The sequence below is a fragment of the Ambystoma mexicanum genome, chromosome 8 (genome assembly GCF_040938575.1).
Source record: "Ambystoma mexicanum isolate Mex_15411 chromosome 8, UKY_AmexF1_1, whole genome shotgun sequence".
Lineage (NCBI taxonomy): Eukaryota > Metazoa > Chordata > Amphibia > Caudata > Ambystomatidae > Ambystoma > Ambystoma mexicanum.
The window spans coordinates 314,354,621-314,372,003 of record NC_090929.1 but is presented as its reverse complement, the minus strand read 5'-3'; the positions used below and the strand labels follow the sequence as shown (position 1 = coordinate 314,372,003).

General features: G+C 48.7%; 1 protein-coding gene across 1 annotated transcript in view; it reads right to left on the bottom strand.

Annotated features, from left to right (window-relative positions):
* DPP7 (dipeptidyl peptidase 7) overlaps positions 1-17,383 on the bottom strand; it is a 3,316,481-nt gene that overhangs the window by 2,267,403 nt on the left and 1,031,695 nt on the right. Inside the window, exon 5 of the mRNA XM_069612152.1 lies at positions 9,109-9,190. Within this exon, the coding sequence (XP_069468253.1) occupies positions 9,109-9,190 (82 nt within the window). The remainder of the gene's footprint in view (positions 1-9,108; positions 9,191-17,383) is intronic.

The window sequence follows — 17,383 nt, the reverse complement described above, 5'->3', positions numbered from 1 at the left end:
CTCGAGAGGGGAGATGTTTAGGAAGAGAGAGTTGGCGGTAGTACGGTCCCAGACCCCAGAAAGCCTTGTGGACGATGCAGAGGTTCTTGAACTTGATCCTTGCCGCCACTGGGAGCCAATGAAGAGATTTCAGAGCTGGAGAGATACGATCTCTGGGCTTGAGGCCAAGGACAAGTCTTGCAGTGCTGTTCTGGATAAGGTGAGGAGGTCGGAGAGTAGAGGCAGGAAGATTTAGAAAGAGGCTGTTGCTGTAGTCCAGCCTAGAGAGAACCAGAGCTGTGGAGACAGTGAGCTTCTGGGGAAAAGTGAGGAAAGGAAGAATACCTCTGAGGAGGTGCAGCTGATAGTTTGGCTTCGTAGAGATGTCAGAGATGTGAGGAAAGAAAGAGAGGGTCGAAGATGACCCCCAAGGTTCTTAGCCTTACAGGTAGGAGCAGGAAGAGGGCCCAGAGTGGACGGCCAGAGTCAGAGAGAGAGAGAGAGAGAGAGAGAGAGAGAGAGAGAGAGAGAGAGAGAGAGAGGGGAAAAGAGGGAGCTGGTGTTCCAATGAGCAGGGAGAGAGGTTAGACCACTGGGGAACACCACAAGTGGAGAGAGAGATAGGAAATACCACAGTTGGACGTGGGAGGGTTGGTCAGTGAGAAAGGAGGATAGCCTGCCACTGTTATTTGCAGTTGCTGTGACTGTGTTGGTGATTGGTACAATGCCATGCTGCTTATGGTCACGACTCACTGTTGATTTAGCTATGGAATGTCTACGTTACTTGCTGCATCTGTGCATGTGTCCATTTTTTCTCAATTGTCAATTGTGTTCTGTTCAGTGCGTTTTTTTATATGGGGTGCATTGTCTCCATATTGGCTGCATGTATGTCACATGTGGATCCTGACACCACTGCTTTTGCGGTCACTTAACAAAAATACATTTGTGCCTGTTATGCACATTCTCACACAGGTGTGCAAACCTATTGAATTGGGCTTATGCGAATTGGTGTAAATGATACATTTTTAGTCCATGAATGCCTGGCTGCTCATAATTGGTATTTGGCAAGTTGATGAATGTATCTGTGGAAACACATATTCTGGGTGGTTATTTCTTGGACATTAGTGATGTTTTTGTGCCCCAGGAGTGGTTTAATTTCATGCTTACCATGGTGGTGGTGTAATACTCCCACTTACGTGTCTTTCATTTGGCCACACTTTGTGCACGTTGGTTTATGTCTAATGGATGCGCACAATTTTGCACTCTCAGGGGCACATTCTCAGGGTGTTTTTGTGTGTCCGGAAATTGGCCCATGGTCATCATTGAATGGCACCTGGGATGTGGCTGGATCGTGTGCACTCCACAGGGGCAGGATTTTAGGTAAAGTAGGACTGCACCAGCTGGGTACGTGCAGCCTCTCCACGTGCCCTTTAGCCAGCCATGCACACAGGGCATGCCTGTGGGTGCGGGTGGTTGCCCACAGGCATGTCCACTTGGAAACCATGCCGTGGAGCGACACTGTGCAGGACACCTGCTGCCACAATGACAATGCACACAACTGGTGGTGTATATAGCAACACATCACCAGAGTGGTTAAGGGAGCGGAAACGTGACTTAAGAACTCTGAATGTGCGCTCCACTATGCCCCTAGTCGCTACATGGGCAGTATTGTACCTTACCTCAGGTGGCGTTGTCGGATTCCATATGGGCGCCATCATGAATGTGCTCAGCGGGTAGGCACTGTCCCCTGTAAATGTATACATGGTTGTCATTATCATTTGTTGCCAGTGTCTATTGGTAAGTGTGCAACGTGCATGGATGTGCGTGTCCGTTCATACTTACCAATGAGCCATGCGCTCCCATGCTTGCCAGCTAGCAGGTTCCGGTGTAGTGGTGACTTCCAGAGGATATAACTGCCATGTGTGCTTCCGGGATAGTTGGCATACACTTCAGTTATGATGCCCTTGGTATCACAAACAATCTGTACATTGATTGAGTGCCAATGTGTGCAATCTATTGCACCAAGCACTCGTGCGAAGCGCGGCACTGCATAAAAGTCCTGCATGACTAATTGCCTTTCTGCCGGTGTTCTTGGCATGCAAATGTGGCGGCGCACAGAGGCTTGTGCAGTTATGCAAGTAAGCACCTGGTGTAGGCAGCGTGACTGTGTGGCCTGGGAGATGCTGCCTATATGGCACTGGTACGCTGGAAGGATCCAGTTGCCAGGAAATGTAAGGCAGTGACCACTTTTTCGAGGGGGCTAAGGGCCTGGGAGCATATGGTGGGTGATGTTAGCCAATCTACCCACTCCCTGACCAGGTCTAGGATGATATGGCGGGGCAACCTGTAGCTGCCATAGACCTGGTCATCTGGCATCCCGAAGAGGGTGGTGCGTGGGTTGAAGATGCAGGCTCTGCACTCCTCCTCCTCCTGCAGTGTCCGTGCATGATCGCTCCAACAAATGCTGGATTCATCGTGGCTGGATATGTTTAGTTTGGTGTGTATTGTGTGCTTTATAGATATGCGTTGACGTTTACGGCTGCTATCAGGTGGTAAGAGTGTACCAGGATTTGCGTCAACTTTTTCGTGATCCGAAGTTCAGAGTTCGAATCCATGGATATGTTTTTATTTGCATTGGTATGGGCAGCAATTGCTTGACCGTGGACCATCCCTCAACACGCCCACATTTTAACGTGTTTTTCCTCATTCTGCATGTTCCGCCCCCTATTTTGCTCGCTGCGTAGGCCCAGCCCACACTCTGCTTGGAGTCACATGCAAGGCGTTCCTCCTCTCGCAGCAACGTGCCAGACCAGCGAGAAATCCACACAAGTCCAGGAAAAGTACCGGGCATTTTATTCCATGAATCGACTAACAGAGTTGCGCCACAGAGATTGGGAGCAAGTAGCCTATTTTCTGCGCAATTAATTCCATAAATCAGCCACCAAGTGTTTACAAAACAATAATGATGCAAATTGAAAAAATAGGCGACAGAATTCGCAGGTTGGTCTTTTAGCTTTATCAATTAGGAGCACTATGAAACTACTAATTCTGCCAGTTTGCTTTTTTACTTCCAAAGCCTAGGCTGATCTGGTTAGTTTGACACCCTTTTCAGGCTTGACGCAATCTCATTCACTAGTTCCTGATCACAGTTTTCCTGGCATCCAAATTGGTTTCTTGGAAGATCTCTCATATCGTTTTCATGAAAATGTTGTTTCATCAATTTCCTTATAACTTCCTGCAAAGTCTTATCACTGATCCAATTGTTGTACCTATCCCAGTTATTTCTTTTACTTTCCAACTTGTCAAAATCAATGTCCTGCACCACAAAGTCATGATTAAAGATTTGCTACTGTGTTCTAGTGCTATTTACAAGGACAACATTGATTCTCAAATAAGTATTTTGAGATGCTGAGATAATTATGTATTCCCTTTATTTGTTGTTAATATGCATTTGACACTTAAGGTAAGGCAGGCAAAACTCTCAAATATGACAGTAGTATTTTTTATGTGCTTATGGTTGTCAGCTGACCTGTTTAAGTAAATCAATACATTGAGTCTCATTACGAGTTTGGCGGTGTGGTCAAAAATGGTGGTAATCAATGGTAACTGTGATGAATCCCGTAATGTGGTCCCTTCTTCCCTAGGGGGAGACCCTTCTCATGATGCCAGGGAGGTGAGGCTGCTACCCGATGGTCACCCTGAGGGGGTACTCAGAGGGAGGGTCTCATGGAGAAGGCCCTCACCCTATGGGACTAGGGACGACTATCGAGGAGAACGCAGTATACTTCCCCTCCATCCTCCTCACCTAACCCTCCTTTTCCTTTCCATCCCATGTACACGTGTCATGTACATAGTAGTACCAGTACTGGGACAATGAAGAACATAGCGACCCAAAATAGATCTATGGTAAAGGTAATGGGACTAAGAAGAGTCAGGTCTACCTTAGAGAGAGTTCTCAGGGAAATACTGGGACGAGGAGGAGGTGCAGAGGAATGAAGAGTGATCCTCAAAACACTATGGAGCAGTATAGTGTTTCAGGAATTCTGACTGGCCAAAGTCAATACAAAATAGGAGAGGGAAAAACCAAGGAGAGAGAGCGAGGCCCGGCCATGAGGAACCGCAAGAGAAGAAGCAACACAGTTGCTAGCTGGAACCCAGGAAACCTTTAAGGGGAGGGGGGGTTACAAATTGGTCCAGCGAGGAAGGATAGACGAGGAAGGACAGACAGGCGAGCGGGAAAGCCCTGCGTCAAGGCGAAAGCAGCAGTGGAAGCGTTCTGCTGAGGGAAGCCGCATTGCCCCCGAGGAGCGGAACGCTGTGGAGTCACCGCAGCCACCAGAGAACCACAGGAAGCCAATGTGATCATGGAGAAGCAAGCAAGCCCAAGATCGATCTGGGAGGACCGGCAAACGCCATGAAGGTACCTGGCTGACCGGGGCGGTTGGTGGGGTTGCAAAAGAGAGAGAAGCATGGGACCTGCACCCAATTGAAAAAAGCATCAAATGTCTTCTTCTTCAGCACAGTACCTGAGAAAGGCGTGAGCCAGGCCTGCCAGAGCAACCAGAGGGGGAAGTATGGGTCTCGGACCCGCACGCCATTGAGCAGAGCATCACAAATCCTCTTCTTCGACACAGTACATGGCAGAGGGGTGAGCCAGGCCTCCCAGAGCAATCAGATAAAGAAGTACGGGTCTGGCCCCCGCACCCAGTTGAAAAGAACATCACAAGTCCTCTTTTTCGGCACAGTCCCTGGCAGGAAAGTGAACTAGGTCTGACAAAGGAAAGCAGCAGAATCCAACGGCATTGGGACCCACATCTATAGTGTAGTAAAACAAGGTGAAAGAGAAGCCTTTCCCTTGGTGGAGTAGAACTTTGAGAAGGACCTGGGGGAGGGAGTCATTCCCCCAGACTTTGTGAATTGTGATAAATAACCTGAGACTGACCTGGGGAAGGAAGTCAATCCCCCCAGCCTTTGTGAACTGTGATAAAGAACCTGAGAAGGACCTGGGGAAGGGAGTCATTCCCCCAGCCTTCGTGAACTGTGGTAAAGAGCCTGAGAAGGGCCAGAGGAAGGGAGACATTCCCACTACCACGGTAAAACTGCAGGACAACAGAGATCGGGGAAAGAAAGCCATTCCCCTGGTATTGTGTACTATGAAGCAAAGCCAAGGAAGGCCCGGGGACGGGAGTCATTCCCCCCAGCATTGTGAAAATACTGAGAACAAGATACCTGGAGAATGGAAGCATTCTCCAGGAACCAAATAGTGAAGAAAACTATGGACAATAAGGAATGATGTTTAAGTTGGAACTTTACCTTTTGAGTTCGAACTGAGAACTTTACTGCATCACAAAACGGAACTCTGTTTTGTATATTGGAAAGGAACTGAGACCCGGGGAGGGAGTAATTCTGTCAGGTGAAGTTCCCACCTGCCAATTGGAATGGTGATCCTTTGCCCAGAAGAATGGAGCGATTCCTCTGGACCCAGAAGACCCACTACCTCTTTAGTTTAGTTACAAGTGTGAAGGACAGAAGTAGACATTTTGACACACAACGGTGGACCCTTTTCATTTACTTGGACATTCTGACTGAATCCTTAGTTCCTTAGTTGAGGCAGGGAAACCCCTCTTAGAGTTAGGGGAGGGATAGGTTTCCTCTTTATTTTGATTAAATAAAAGTTTATAAAAGCAAAAATAAGTGGGCACCACTTTGTAGTAATCACCTTCGAGTTCAATAAATCAAAACAAAAAAAATATATATTCACTGATTCTTAAATTTCATGATAGAGTGTTCAGGAGCTGACTGCGACGAGTCTGGAGACACCCTGACTCAAAATACACATATAGCAGAAGGCTGGGTAAAATAACCAAGCCACACACAGTCGCTCTCTGTAATCCCAACCAGGGATGTTGAATTTCAACAAATATCTGAGACTTAACTGAATGCTCATTAAATGTGCAAATAAGGTATCAAAATTGGTATAAATCCTCAAAAAATGAGTCTGTGCCTTGTTTCTTTATGAGTAGTTTATATCCAAAGAAGGAAAAAATAGATTTTCATAAATGTTCACTAATATCATCTTAGTGAGGAAGCGGCCAACACATCCTTAAAATACAGACTCAATGGGCCTCATTCCGAGTACGGCGCTAACCAATGGCGCTATTAACGCCTTGGTTGACGCCGTACCCGGACCGGCAGCGCCTTGGTGGATGGCGGAATCACCGCCCCATTCCAAGGTTGGCGGGGCGGTAATTCCCCATTCACCAAGGCTCTTCCCCATTCCCGAATGAGCCCCCATAGGGCTCAATGGGAATGGGGAAGATGCAAATAACGGTGACCGTTCATTACTGTCACCGTTATTGGCTTGGAGGCCCCTTTGCACCCTCGACTTTAACACCTGCTCAAAGCAGGCGTTAAGGGCGAGGGCGCTGAGGGAACTCGGAGTATGGCGGTAAGGGATTACCGCCACCGGTCTCGTTACCGGTGGCCGCTATCCCTTACCGCCATACTCGGAATGAGGCCCAATATGCCAATGCATTTTGGAGATTAATCTCCTTCATCAGGGCCAGTCTATTGCATGATAAAGAGAATACAACAAAATGAACACAAAGGTTAGTACACCAATAGTAAAAAAGAAGAAAGTAACATACCAAGCGCAGATAATTTCAATTGTAGGTGGAATGCATGTACCGGAAAGAAAATAGCGAAAAGAAATTGTGAGGAAAACAAATCAAATCCGCGTGTTGATGGGTAAAAGGATAGATAGATATCTGAGCGTCACCTGAAAGGTGTATGGGCTTGTGCTGATCCGGAGGATTCCTGTAGCAATGCGTGTAGAAATGTAAATTCGGAATCCTTGCTGTGAACAATCATGGGTAGGCAATGAAAATCGGCAGCGGTCTGGTGGACACAAACAAATGTAATGGTATGGTGAGTATGGGGGCCATGAGTGGGTGGGCCAGATGAGACAAATCTGTACAAAGCGTAATTGACGGAGAGAATGCAGTCTATGACACTGTTCTTCAGCAAAGCTGAGCGCGTACACAGAGCCGAGGGCTTTCTTGTTAGGCTGTTGTCAAGGCAACAGAGCTCTTTTGTAGTATGTAGCCGCGTCGCGTCCGAAAGTGGCGCGACGCGGTTCGTGATTGTGATATGTTGTGTGTGTGAGCTGGTATGTTGCAGAAATGCATTTAAAATGAAGGATATATTACAACCAATTCTGTTTATGATGACACATTGTGCAACAGCATAGGTTACTGATGTAGTATTCAACATTGTTTTATCTAATAGGAGTTGTTGTCCTTAATTATGTACACTTCATCACACCAATATTATTTACTATACACACCATGCTTTAGATAATGTGTCACAGTGTATTCTATATATGGTGATACATTGTTTATCAGCACACATTTAAGATGTACCAAGTAACATTGAGTTTCAGCAATGCTGACACTTGTCCCAGACCCATCTGTCTGGGTCCCAAGGTGCCACCTTTGGTAGCACCATTGTGTCTCTGGCGCTCATACACACAGCATTGTATCAGATGTTTCCCCATCATTTATTATGTACAAGGCTAATTGTGCACACAGGGATACTGTTCCACATTGGATCATCAAGTTTTGACAACAGCTGAATCCCTTCCGCTGTATTTGTTCTATATTTATGCCACAGGATATCTGTGTCTGATTTCCCCTTATTTATTTTGCATGCATTGATCATTGCGCCACTTTCGGACACGATGCGGCTACATACTACAAAAGAGCTCCGTTGCCCTGACGACGGCCTAACAAGGAAGCCCTCGGCTCAGCGTACGCGCTCAGCTTTGCTGAAGAACACTGTCATTGACTGCATTCTCTCCGTCAGGTACGCTTTGTACAGATTTGTCTCATCTGGCCCACCCACTCATGCCCCCCCCCCCCCTACTCACCATATCATTACATTTGTTTGTGTCCACCAGACCGCGGCATGACGATTTTCATTGCCTACCCATGATTGTTCACAGCAAGGATTCCGAATTTACATTTCTACACGCATTGCTACAGGAATCCTCCGGATCAGCACAAGCCCATACACCTTTCAGGTAACGCTCAGATATCTATCTATCCTTTTACCCATCAACACGCGGATTTGATTTGTTTTCCTCACAATTTCTTTTCGCTATTTTCTTTCCGGTACATGCATTCCACCTACAATTGAAATTATCTGCACTTGGTATGTTACTTTCTTCTTTTTTACAATTGGTGTACTAACCTTTGTGTTCATTTTGTTGTATTCTCTTTATCATGCAATGGACTGGCCCTGATGAAGGAGATTAATCTCCGAAAATGCATTGGCATATTGAGTCTGTATTTTAAGGATGTGTTGGCCGCTTCCTCACTAAGATGATATTAGTGACCATTTATGAACATTTATTTTTTCCTTCTTTTGATATAAACTACTCATAAAGAAACAAGGCACAGACTCATTTTTTGAGGGTTTATACCAATTTTGATACCTTATTTGCACATTTAATGAGCATTCAGTTGTCTCAGACATTTGTTGAAATTCAACATCCGTGGTTGGGATTAGAGAGAGCGACTGTGTGGCTTGGTTATTTTACCCAGCCTTCTGCTACATAAATAAAAGTTTATGCCAACAATTATTCCACCTGTGTGTCAGTCTCCTAATTCTGAATCCTTATATCACTGAGTTACCACGGCATTACAGCTGCATTACCACATCACTGAACTACAGGTTTGGAGGTAAGGCAGAGGAAACACCTCCAGCACAATGCTGGAGGTAATTCCTCCACCTTACTGCCCCAAAACGACCAAATTGGCGGTATAACTGCCGGTGGTAATACCGCTGGTGGTAATTCTGCAGACATCCACATGGAGTCCTGTGGACTCTAATTAATGGGGATTAACACCGCCTACCACCACTTGTAATCTGTTGTTAATACCCCCACTGCTAATACTGCCAGACCAAGGGGCGGTAAGGGTGATACTGTTTGGTAGTATCTCGGTTGCATTACCGCCGAGATACCACCAAACTTGTACAGAGGCTGTTTGTTTCAAGACCCCACTACCTTTCCAATCAAGTAGCAAAAAACATAATTAGCAAACATTTAAATGACATGAACAGAATTACCTTGAAGCATGTACAGATCTTTGATTTCTCTGAAAGCTTCACGAATAGCAGTGGTACAATCTGGGCTGCAACGCTGATACACCTAAGGAAGTAAGGGAATCTCAATTAGAACAAGGAACCTACCGTAAAGTTAGGTGTCCTACCAAGCAATACTAGTCTTGGTGCATCCACATTTTAATATTCTTTCCTGAACGCATGCCCTTTATTGCATGTACACAGGTTCCTCCAAAAAGGACCCAAAATCATACCAAGCATGGAATAGTTACCTGTTAGTGTAGTTCTCCATTATTGGAGGGTTTTATAGATGTACATGTTTGGAATAATCCCACCAGACATGCTAGGAAACCCTGGAACTTTACCTGATGATTTGTCACAAAGTAAAGTGGATAAAAATGAGATGTAAAGCCCAAGGTGGCAATTTAAAGGAGTTTTAGTTGGAAAATAATAAGTGAAAGGGAGTTGGGAATCAAGGGAAAAAAAAGTAATAACAGGATGGCTTTCCATGAGGTTGCAACAAAATAAGACAAAAGTCAATTTCTAGAATGAAAAGGTTTTCCCAGCAATCGTCGAAGGTTGGAAGTCACTCCTGGTCCGAGGTGTTTTAAGTACCCAGAACACTTCTTTCCATCACTCTTGTGGTTGTCATCCTCTTCTCATTCACTCTGTCTGTATTAGAACAGGGGTCGCACCATGATGAACTTTAAATATGAGTAATCAATTAAAGTTACTCACTGTAGTGACTTGAGTACTCAAAGAGCCTCATCACAAATTCGGATGTATCCCAGCGGTAAATCCACTGGGATACAGCCCAATGCAAATAGCGTTACCGCAATTCGTTCCGGTGCTATTAGAGCCGAATCCCGAGTTGCAGTGGGGCGTTAAGTTCCCATTCATATTGGGTACATGGGTCCATTGGACCCAATAGGGCATTTTCGGCACTATGACAGCTGGCGCAAATAGCGCTGCAGTAATAGCGCCTAAAATGGGTGGAAAGTGGCCAGATTTACCTCCAGCTTAATGCTGAAGGAAAATCTCCAACTTTCCACCCAAACTCGGGATTGGGTGGCGCGGTAATGCAGCGGTAATAGTGTTACTGCCGCATTTTGACCACTCTGCCCAACCCGTGATGAGGCCCTTAATCCTCTTTTTTTCTATTCTTGTGGGCGTCCCCCAACATGGGGATGGTACTGGAACCTTTGGCAGTGAAAAATTGAGCTTCCCCTTTACATTTAGTACAGCGTGTGGGAGAGCGGCCCGTGTATGGGAACTCCCCCGAGACCCCGCCATCCGGCGCCTCACCTCAGTTCCCTTTTAACACATTTGACACTTTAATACCTGGCTATGCTGTATATTTTAGCCCCTGGTATACATGCGGGGGAAGGTGGGTGGGACGTATGGAGGAAAGGGGACTAAAGACTACTGCAGTGAGTAATTTTAACTACTCATACGTCTTGTCCCCTTTCGTCCATCCTTGTGGGTGATTCTACCGAACAAGACCATAGGGTGGAGCTGTGACAACCTGCCTCATACTTAAGACGAAGCAAAAAGGTTCTTCAGAACCGCCTGACCGAACTCTGCATCTCGTCTGGGCTGGTATCAAAGGAATAGTACTTTCAGAACGCTGACGGAGCAGGCCAAGTAGCCACCCTGCTGATGACATCCGAAGAAGCAATTCTCTGAAAAGCGACAGTCGTGGCCTTAGCTCTGACTGCATGGGCAAGAATCCCCTCAGGAACCGGGTTGCCCATGGCCGTATACGCTTCCGTAATGGCCTGGATCACCCAACAGGCAACAAAGCTTTGGAAGCCTGGGTGCCGGGAGACATGCCCCCAAAAGTGATGAACAGTCCCTCAGACTTCCTGAAGGATTTTGTGAGAGAGATAGAACTTGAGGACTCTCTTGCGGTCTAAGGAATGCAAAGCCCTTTCGGCCTATGTCTGCGGATTCAGGAAGAACACAGACAGGCAGATTTTCTGATTCAGATGGAATGGAGAGACCACCTTGGGCAAGATGTTTGGATAGGTGCACAAGATTACGTTGTTGTTATGAAAAACGTGGTGAAGGGCTGGCATGATGACAAAGCCTGCAGCTTGCTGACCCTGCACACAGATGTGAGCGCCACTGAGAGCACTTTCTTCAGTGACATCAGCCGGATGTCCACCAAGGCCATTGGCTCAAAGGGCTTGCATTTAAGGTCCCAGACCGGATGCGGCCTGTCTACCGGAGGAAAGAGCCTCGACAACCCCTTGAGGTGGGCCTTAACAACTGGGTTGCATGTATGTATTTGTATTTGAGGACTTATATAGCGCATATCCAAAGGGGAAACGGCAAAAAAGATTGCATCTGGGCGCATTTGTGTTAGAACAACACAAAAACAGAAAAGCCAGCATTGTCTACTATGTTTGGATGAAAAGATGAGTTTTCAGTTTTTTTCTAAATTCCAACAAGGACTTGGGCCCTCATTACGACCCTGGCGGTAAGCGAAAAACGATGGCGGTAAATGATTACCGGCATCGTTTTCCGCTAGGTCCGATCATGACCCGTGACCGTTAACTACGATGCCATTAGCGGCATCGTAGTTAACGCTGCCGCTAACTGCAACAAGGTCGCGCGCACGCGACCCGCCACCCCGTAAATACCGGCATGGCACAAAGCTGCGTGGATCACGACCCAAGCGGACATGCACCTAACGCCATCACTAAGCCCGTTAAGTACCTTACCGCCATGGTGCTAATTACGCCATCGGGAACCAACCGTAAATGGCCATATGCAGTGAATCCAGCTGCCACAGGTGACCAGAATCAGCACAGGTGGAGGCAATACAGACTCAGGAAGTACAAAAAGAGCACACCCCACCCCTTCCCACACCCAGTCACACTCCACAATGATACCAATAGGACTAGCAATGTTGGGGCTGGAGGACCTGATAGCAATGCAAGTGCTACAACAACAACAACAACAACAACAACAACAACAGGCTGCACAGAGGAGACGCAGCAGGAGAAGGAGGGCAAAGCAGGGCCAGCACGCCCCACCAGCACAGCCAGTGGCACCACGTAGGCAGCCCATAATCCCACGCATCAGAGCCAGTCCATTCAAACTCACCGCTGAGCAGATCCACACCCTGTACCGTTTGGACCGGGACACCATCACCGCCATCGTAGACATGACACACAACGACATCGTCAGCATGATAGAAACACCAACCGCCATCCCACCCCTACTGAAGGTAGTGTCTGTACTCCACTTCCTGGCCACAGGCACCTACCAGCACACAGTGGGGCACTTGCATGGCATTTCACAACCATTATTCTCTCGTACGCTGATCCAAGTGCCCGGTGCCCTCCTCAAGCACACAGACAACCACATGTCATTACCACGGACTGCCCAGGAGATTGCAAACACCAAAGAGGGTTTCCATGCACTAGCCGGCATAACTGGTTGCATTGGTGCCATCAACTGCACCCATGTGGAATTGGTGGTCCCACATGTCATGGAGGCACCGTACCGCAACCGTAAACTATTTCACTAAATCAACGTGCAAATGGTCTGTGACTCCAACAGGATCTTCACACATTGTTGTACCCGATTCCCCAGAGCAACCCATGATTCAAGGGTCCTGAGGAACTCCACAATAGCACGCCACATGGAGCGACATGCAGGCCCAAGATCCTGTCTACTCGGTGAGTCTAATGTCATGACCATGGAATTGCGAAGTGGGTAGGCGAACGACGTACCAATGCATACTCCACCTGGCTGTGAGTAGCAAAGACAACGGAGCCAGATCATACCCTAATGTATCACAAACCTCAGCTGACACCAGTAAACCGAAGGCATGATGTATGCAGCCCTACCATGTGAATGAAGGTGTGTCCCAACCATAACACAACCATCTGCAAGTGCATTGAACCAATTCAGACCACAATGAATTCAACAAAATGCACCTACATGCACGTCACCAAACACCATCAACTGAAAGGCCTGTCCCCCATAACTGCGCATGAAGGAGGCACATGACCCCCCTGCATTCACTGGTTGATGGCATGCACAACAGTCCATAAGAGCCATGTCCATATTCCTGTCGCATAGTGTGAATCAATTAGTGCATTTCAAAGTAGTCCGAAGTAACAGTTGGATGCAAGCCATGGTGGCACGTCAAGTTTTGAGTTTGACGTCATGACTGACGCATACATTCTCGCCCACATACAGGTGATGCAGGCTATCCCCTGAAGAGGTGGCTACTTACACCAGTCCGGAAACCACAGAACCAGCACGAGCAGGACTTCAACCGTGCACATACACGTACCGGTGTGGTGATTGAGCAGGCATTTGGCCTATTGAAGGCACGGTTTCGCTGCCTCAGCAGGTCTGGTGGGGCACTCCTGTTCCACCATGAGAAGGTGGCAAAGATCGTCATGGCATGCGTCATGCCACACAATATGTGCGTCAGACAAAATGTGGCCCTGCCCCCTGACGCTGAACTGCAACCACCTGACGATGAGGATGAGGAGGGTGTGGATGGGGCAGCACCTCATGGAGGCAGCGATGCACAGGAGGGGCATGAAATGTGTCAAAATATCATTGACCAATGCTTCTAGCACACACGGCTGGTGTGTGTAACATGGAGACGGCACTTGGGGCACTGTGTGTGTCTGGGACATGCACACTGTGGACTGTACACCAATAAAGCACACATTCGAAATGAGCAATGTCCACACATTTGATTTGTGCAAAAGGAAAAAGTGTATTATGAATGTGAATAGGTTTGACACACCCAATCCCCCCTCTCCCCTCCCCCCTGAACTCCCCAACACACCCAATCCCCCCTCCCCCTTCCCCATCACACCCAATCCCCCCTCCCCCCTTCCCCCTGAACTCCCCAACACACCCAATCCCCCCTCCCTCATGAACTCCCCAACACACCCAATCCCCCCTCCCCCCTGAACTTCCTGCAAAGGTGTGACGGTGCCCGTGATGAAGTGGGTAATGTTCCATTCGTCCACTGGGCGGCCACTATTGGCAGCCCCCTCTCCCGGCCCCTGCCCCCCTGCCTGTATTCTGCAGGTTCCTGGCTGACCTGCGGACGGGGTTGGTTGCGGCAGAACTGGCAGCGGAGGAGGTACTGGGCTGCTCGGTACGCCGCGTGTCCCTTATTGTCTGTACAAGCTCACCGAGCACATTCCGCACCGCGGCTAGTTCCGCACATATGTCTTTGCTTGCTGATTGGATGGCTGCCTTGATAGTCTCAGCACATCTTTCCATGTGTGCACTGGCACCTCCACAATCAGCCACATGCTGCGTGAGTAGTGAGGACAGTTGTTGTTGCCTCGTCATTATTTGGTCCAGCGACTGTTGGAAATATGGGGCATTGGATGTTGCAATTGCCGGGGTAATTGGGCTACTCCCCTCCTCCCTCCTCCCACTGGGCTGGGAGTGGCTGGGAATGACTCTTCAGGGGATAGCCCCTGTGTGCCGTCTCCGTGCAGGCTACTTAGGGACAGGTGGGGGGAATGAAGGTGGGCAGTGGGGGGACCTTCTGTGTCATCCTCATCATTCCCCACATCGCTGTCAGAGCAGGCTGCAATGGCAGCAGTCTCCCCAATTGTACTGCTCCCCGCAGACACATTCCCCTCAGTGGGCAGCAGTTGTTGTGTGTCTCCTGTGGGTGGTGCCATGCTGCTTGCCTCGGGGATCATTGCTGCCCTGGGCTGTTTTGCGACAGGCAATTTTGCCTGCTGTGGTTGGTCTTTGGGTCCAGCAGAGGTGGATGGTTGGTGGGCGCTAGCCTCTGGCCTGGCCTTCTTGGCAGGTGTGGTGCCACTCTCGTCCCTGCCGGTGTCCGATTGGGAGCCTGTGGTGGAGCAGAGGAGGGAAAGTGTTATTGATGGGTCAGCGGACATTGAGCAGGCATTGTGATGACTGCCATGAATTTGATGGACAGATGGTGCACTTTGTAGGCTATGACATACAGGTTGTCTCCCTTTTAGGTGGGTTGAACATGCAGGAATGTGGGTGCCTGCTGTGGAGTGTGCATGCTGCATGTGTGCAGGGTGTAGGTCTTCTGCTGATGTGTTGCGTTAACCCTATAGGGCAACATTGTGATGCACATGTAAGTTGAATTCAAGGGGTTTCGCATGGCTAAATTAGAGGCACCTACCTGTGTCTCCTGATGTCGGGGCTCCTCTCTCCATTCCACCGACCCCCTCGATGCTCTCCATGCCGATCGTCGAGGCACATATCTCCTCCCATGGCTGCATCTTAATTGGGGAGTCTGCTCCTCCGCCAGTTGCCATGGCCATGTTGCGGTTGGCCGTAAGCAAGCTCCTTACTCAGAGTCGGAGGTCATCCCACCTTTTGTGGCACTATTTTGAGGTGCGTGGGGTGGTTCCAACAGCGCTGACCCGTTGTGCTACAAGTTCCCATATGGCCTTTTTGCGGGCTATGGCTGGTTTTGTCATTTCTGCGGAGAAGACGATGTCCGCCTTTTCCTGTAGCGTTTCAGCCAACATTGTTAGTTCCTCCCTGCTGAAGCTGTCCTGCCGCTGCCGATCGCAGGCTTTTTTAACAACTTTTGGCATTGTGGGGATGTGTGGATGTGGCTGTAGCTTTCTGCAAGGTCTCGGGGTCAGATGTGCAGTGGTAGTGGAGGATTACAATGGATTGTGTTTTTAAAGATGGCCGCCGTGCTCTTTCCCATTCCGCCGCGATGACGCTACTTCCGGTTCCGCTTACTGGCGGTCACCGCTAATTACGGTGACCGCTAATTACGGTCAGTGCTAAGATCGGTGGCTGGGATGGCGGTAATTCACCTTACGCGGCATGCGATGCCGGTAGGTGCCGTTTTGGGGGCATTTACGCCATGGCGCTGTTTACATTACCGCCATGGCGCAATGCTCGTGCCCGATGGGTCGTAATGTCCCGCTTTTTACGGCTTCGACCCAGCACGGAAACGTTAATTACGCCATGGCGTAATGTACGTTACTTATCGCCAGGGTCGTAATGAGGGCCTTGGTGTTACAAAGTTCATGGGGTAGAGCATTCCACGCTCTTGGCCCTGCATAAGAGAAACGTCTGTCGTCCCATGTAACAGAATTCGAGTGAGGGACCACCAAGAACTGTTGTTTTGATGAACGCAGACAGCGTTCAGGTTGATAAGCCGAGATTTGTGAGACCAAGTATCTCAGGGCAGTCCCTTGGATGCACTTAAAAACCAAACTGAGAGTCTTAAACAACACCCATTGTTGTACAGTCAACCAAAGGAGATCCCTCCGAGGTTGCGAAATGTGTGAGCGGCGTGGCAGTGAAAAAACCAAGCTAACGGCTGAATTCTGTGCAACCTGTAAACGCTGGATTTGGTTCTTCGGAACTCCTATTAGCAAGGCGTTACAATAGTCGAGCCTCAAATTAACCAGGGCACCGACCACCAAGGGACGATCTTTAGGTGAGATCAATGGTAATAACGGTTTTACCAATCTAACTTGGTAATATACAGATTTCACTGTTTGGGTTCACTGATCTTCACGTTGCAGCTTAAATTTGCCTGTCAGGTACAACAACGGTTTTTTTAATTTTGGTTGCTGAAAAAGAAAGCTCTGGGGAATTCTTGTAGGCCTCAATGGCCGCCAGATAGGTGAGACAGGTAATGATCTGAACACCGGAAGGAGCCACATTTGCGGGAAAGAGCCAGCACGTCTTCGCAGGAGGAAGTGAGGGGGCCCAGTCCCTTGTCATGAGCCCAGTGGCCAAATCTAATCCACTAACTCTTGTACTGAGATCGAGTTGAGGGCCTCCTGTATGATGTCCCAGTGGTCCTCCGGGAACTGAGCGGGGTGCAGTCTCTGCTGGTCAGGAACCAGGCCACTAGGGCCAGCCTGGCTGGGTTTGGGTGCTACACGGCCCCATCCTGCTGCGTCAGGAAGCCCCTGCTGGGGATCGGAAGATGGACAGGCCTCTGAGAGCACAACTGCAGCAGATCTGAGAACCAAATCCTCGACGTCCAGTGAGGGGCAATCAGGATGAGGCTGCATCCCACCGACGCACAGAACTTGCGGAGGGTCCGCTGGAGAACAGAGGAGGAGGAAATGCATAGAACCTGCAGCCGTGCCAGCAGAGTAGAGATCCCTGACCCCATCCTTCCCAAGAAGCAAACCGGGGGCACTTGGAATTCAGAGGAGACGCAAATAAGTTCAGATCCGGGAACCCCCATCTCTAGAACAGGGGCAACAAGGAGTTGATGTTTAACTCCCACTCGTAGGTGTTGAACCCCAAGCGGCTG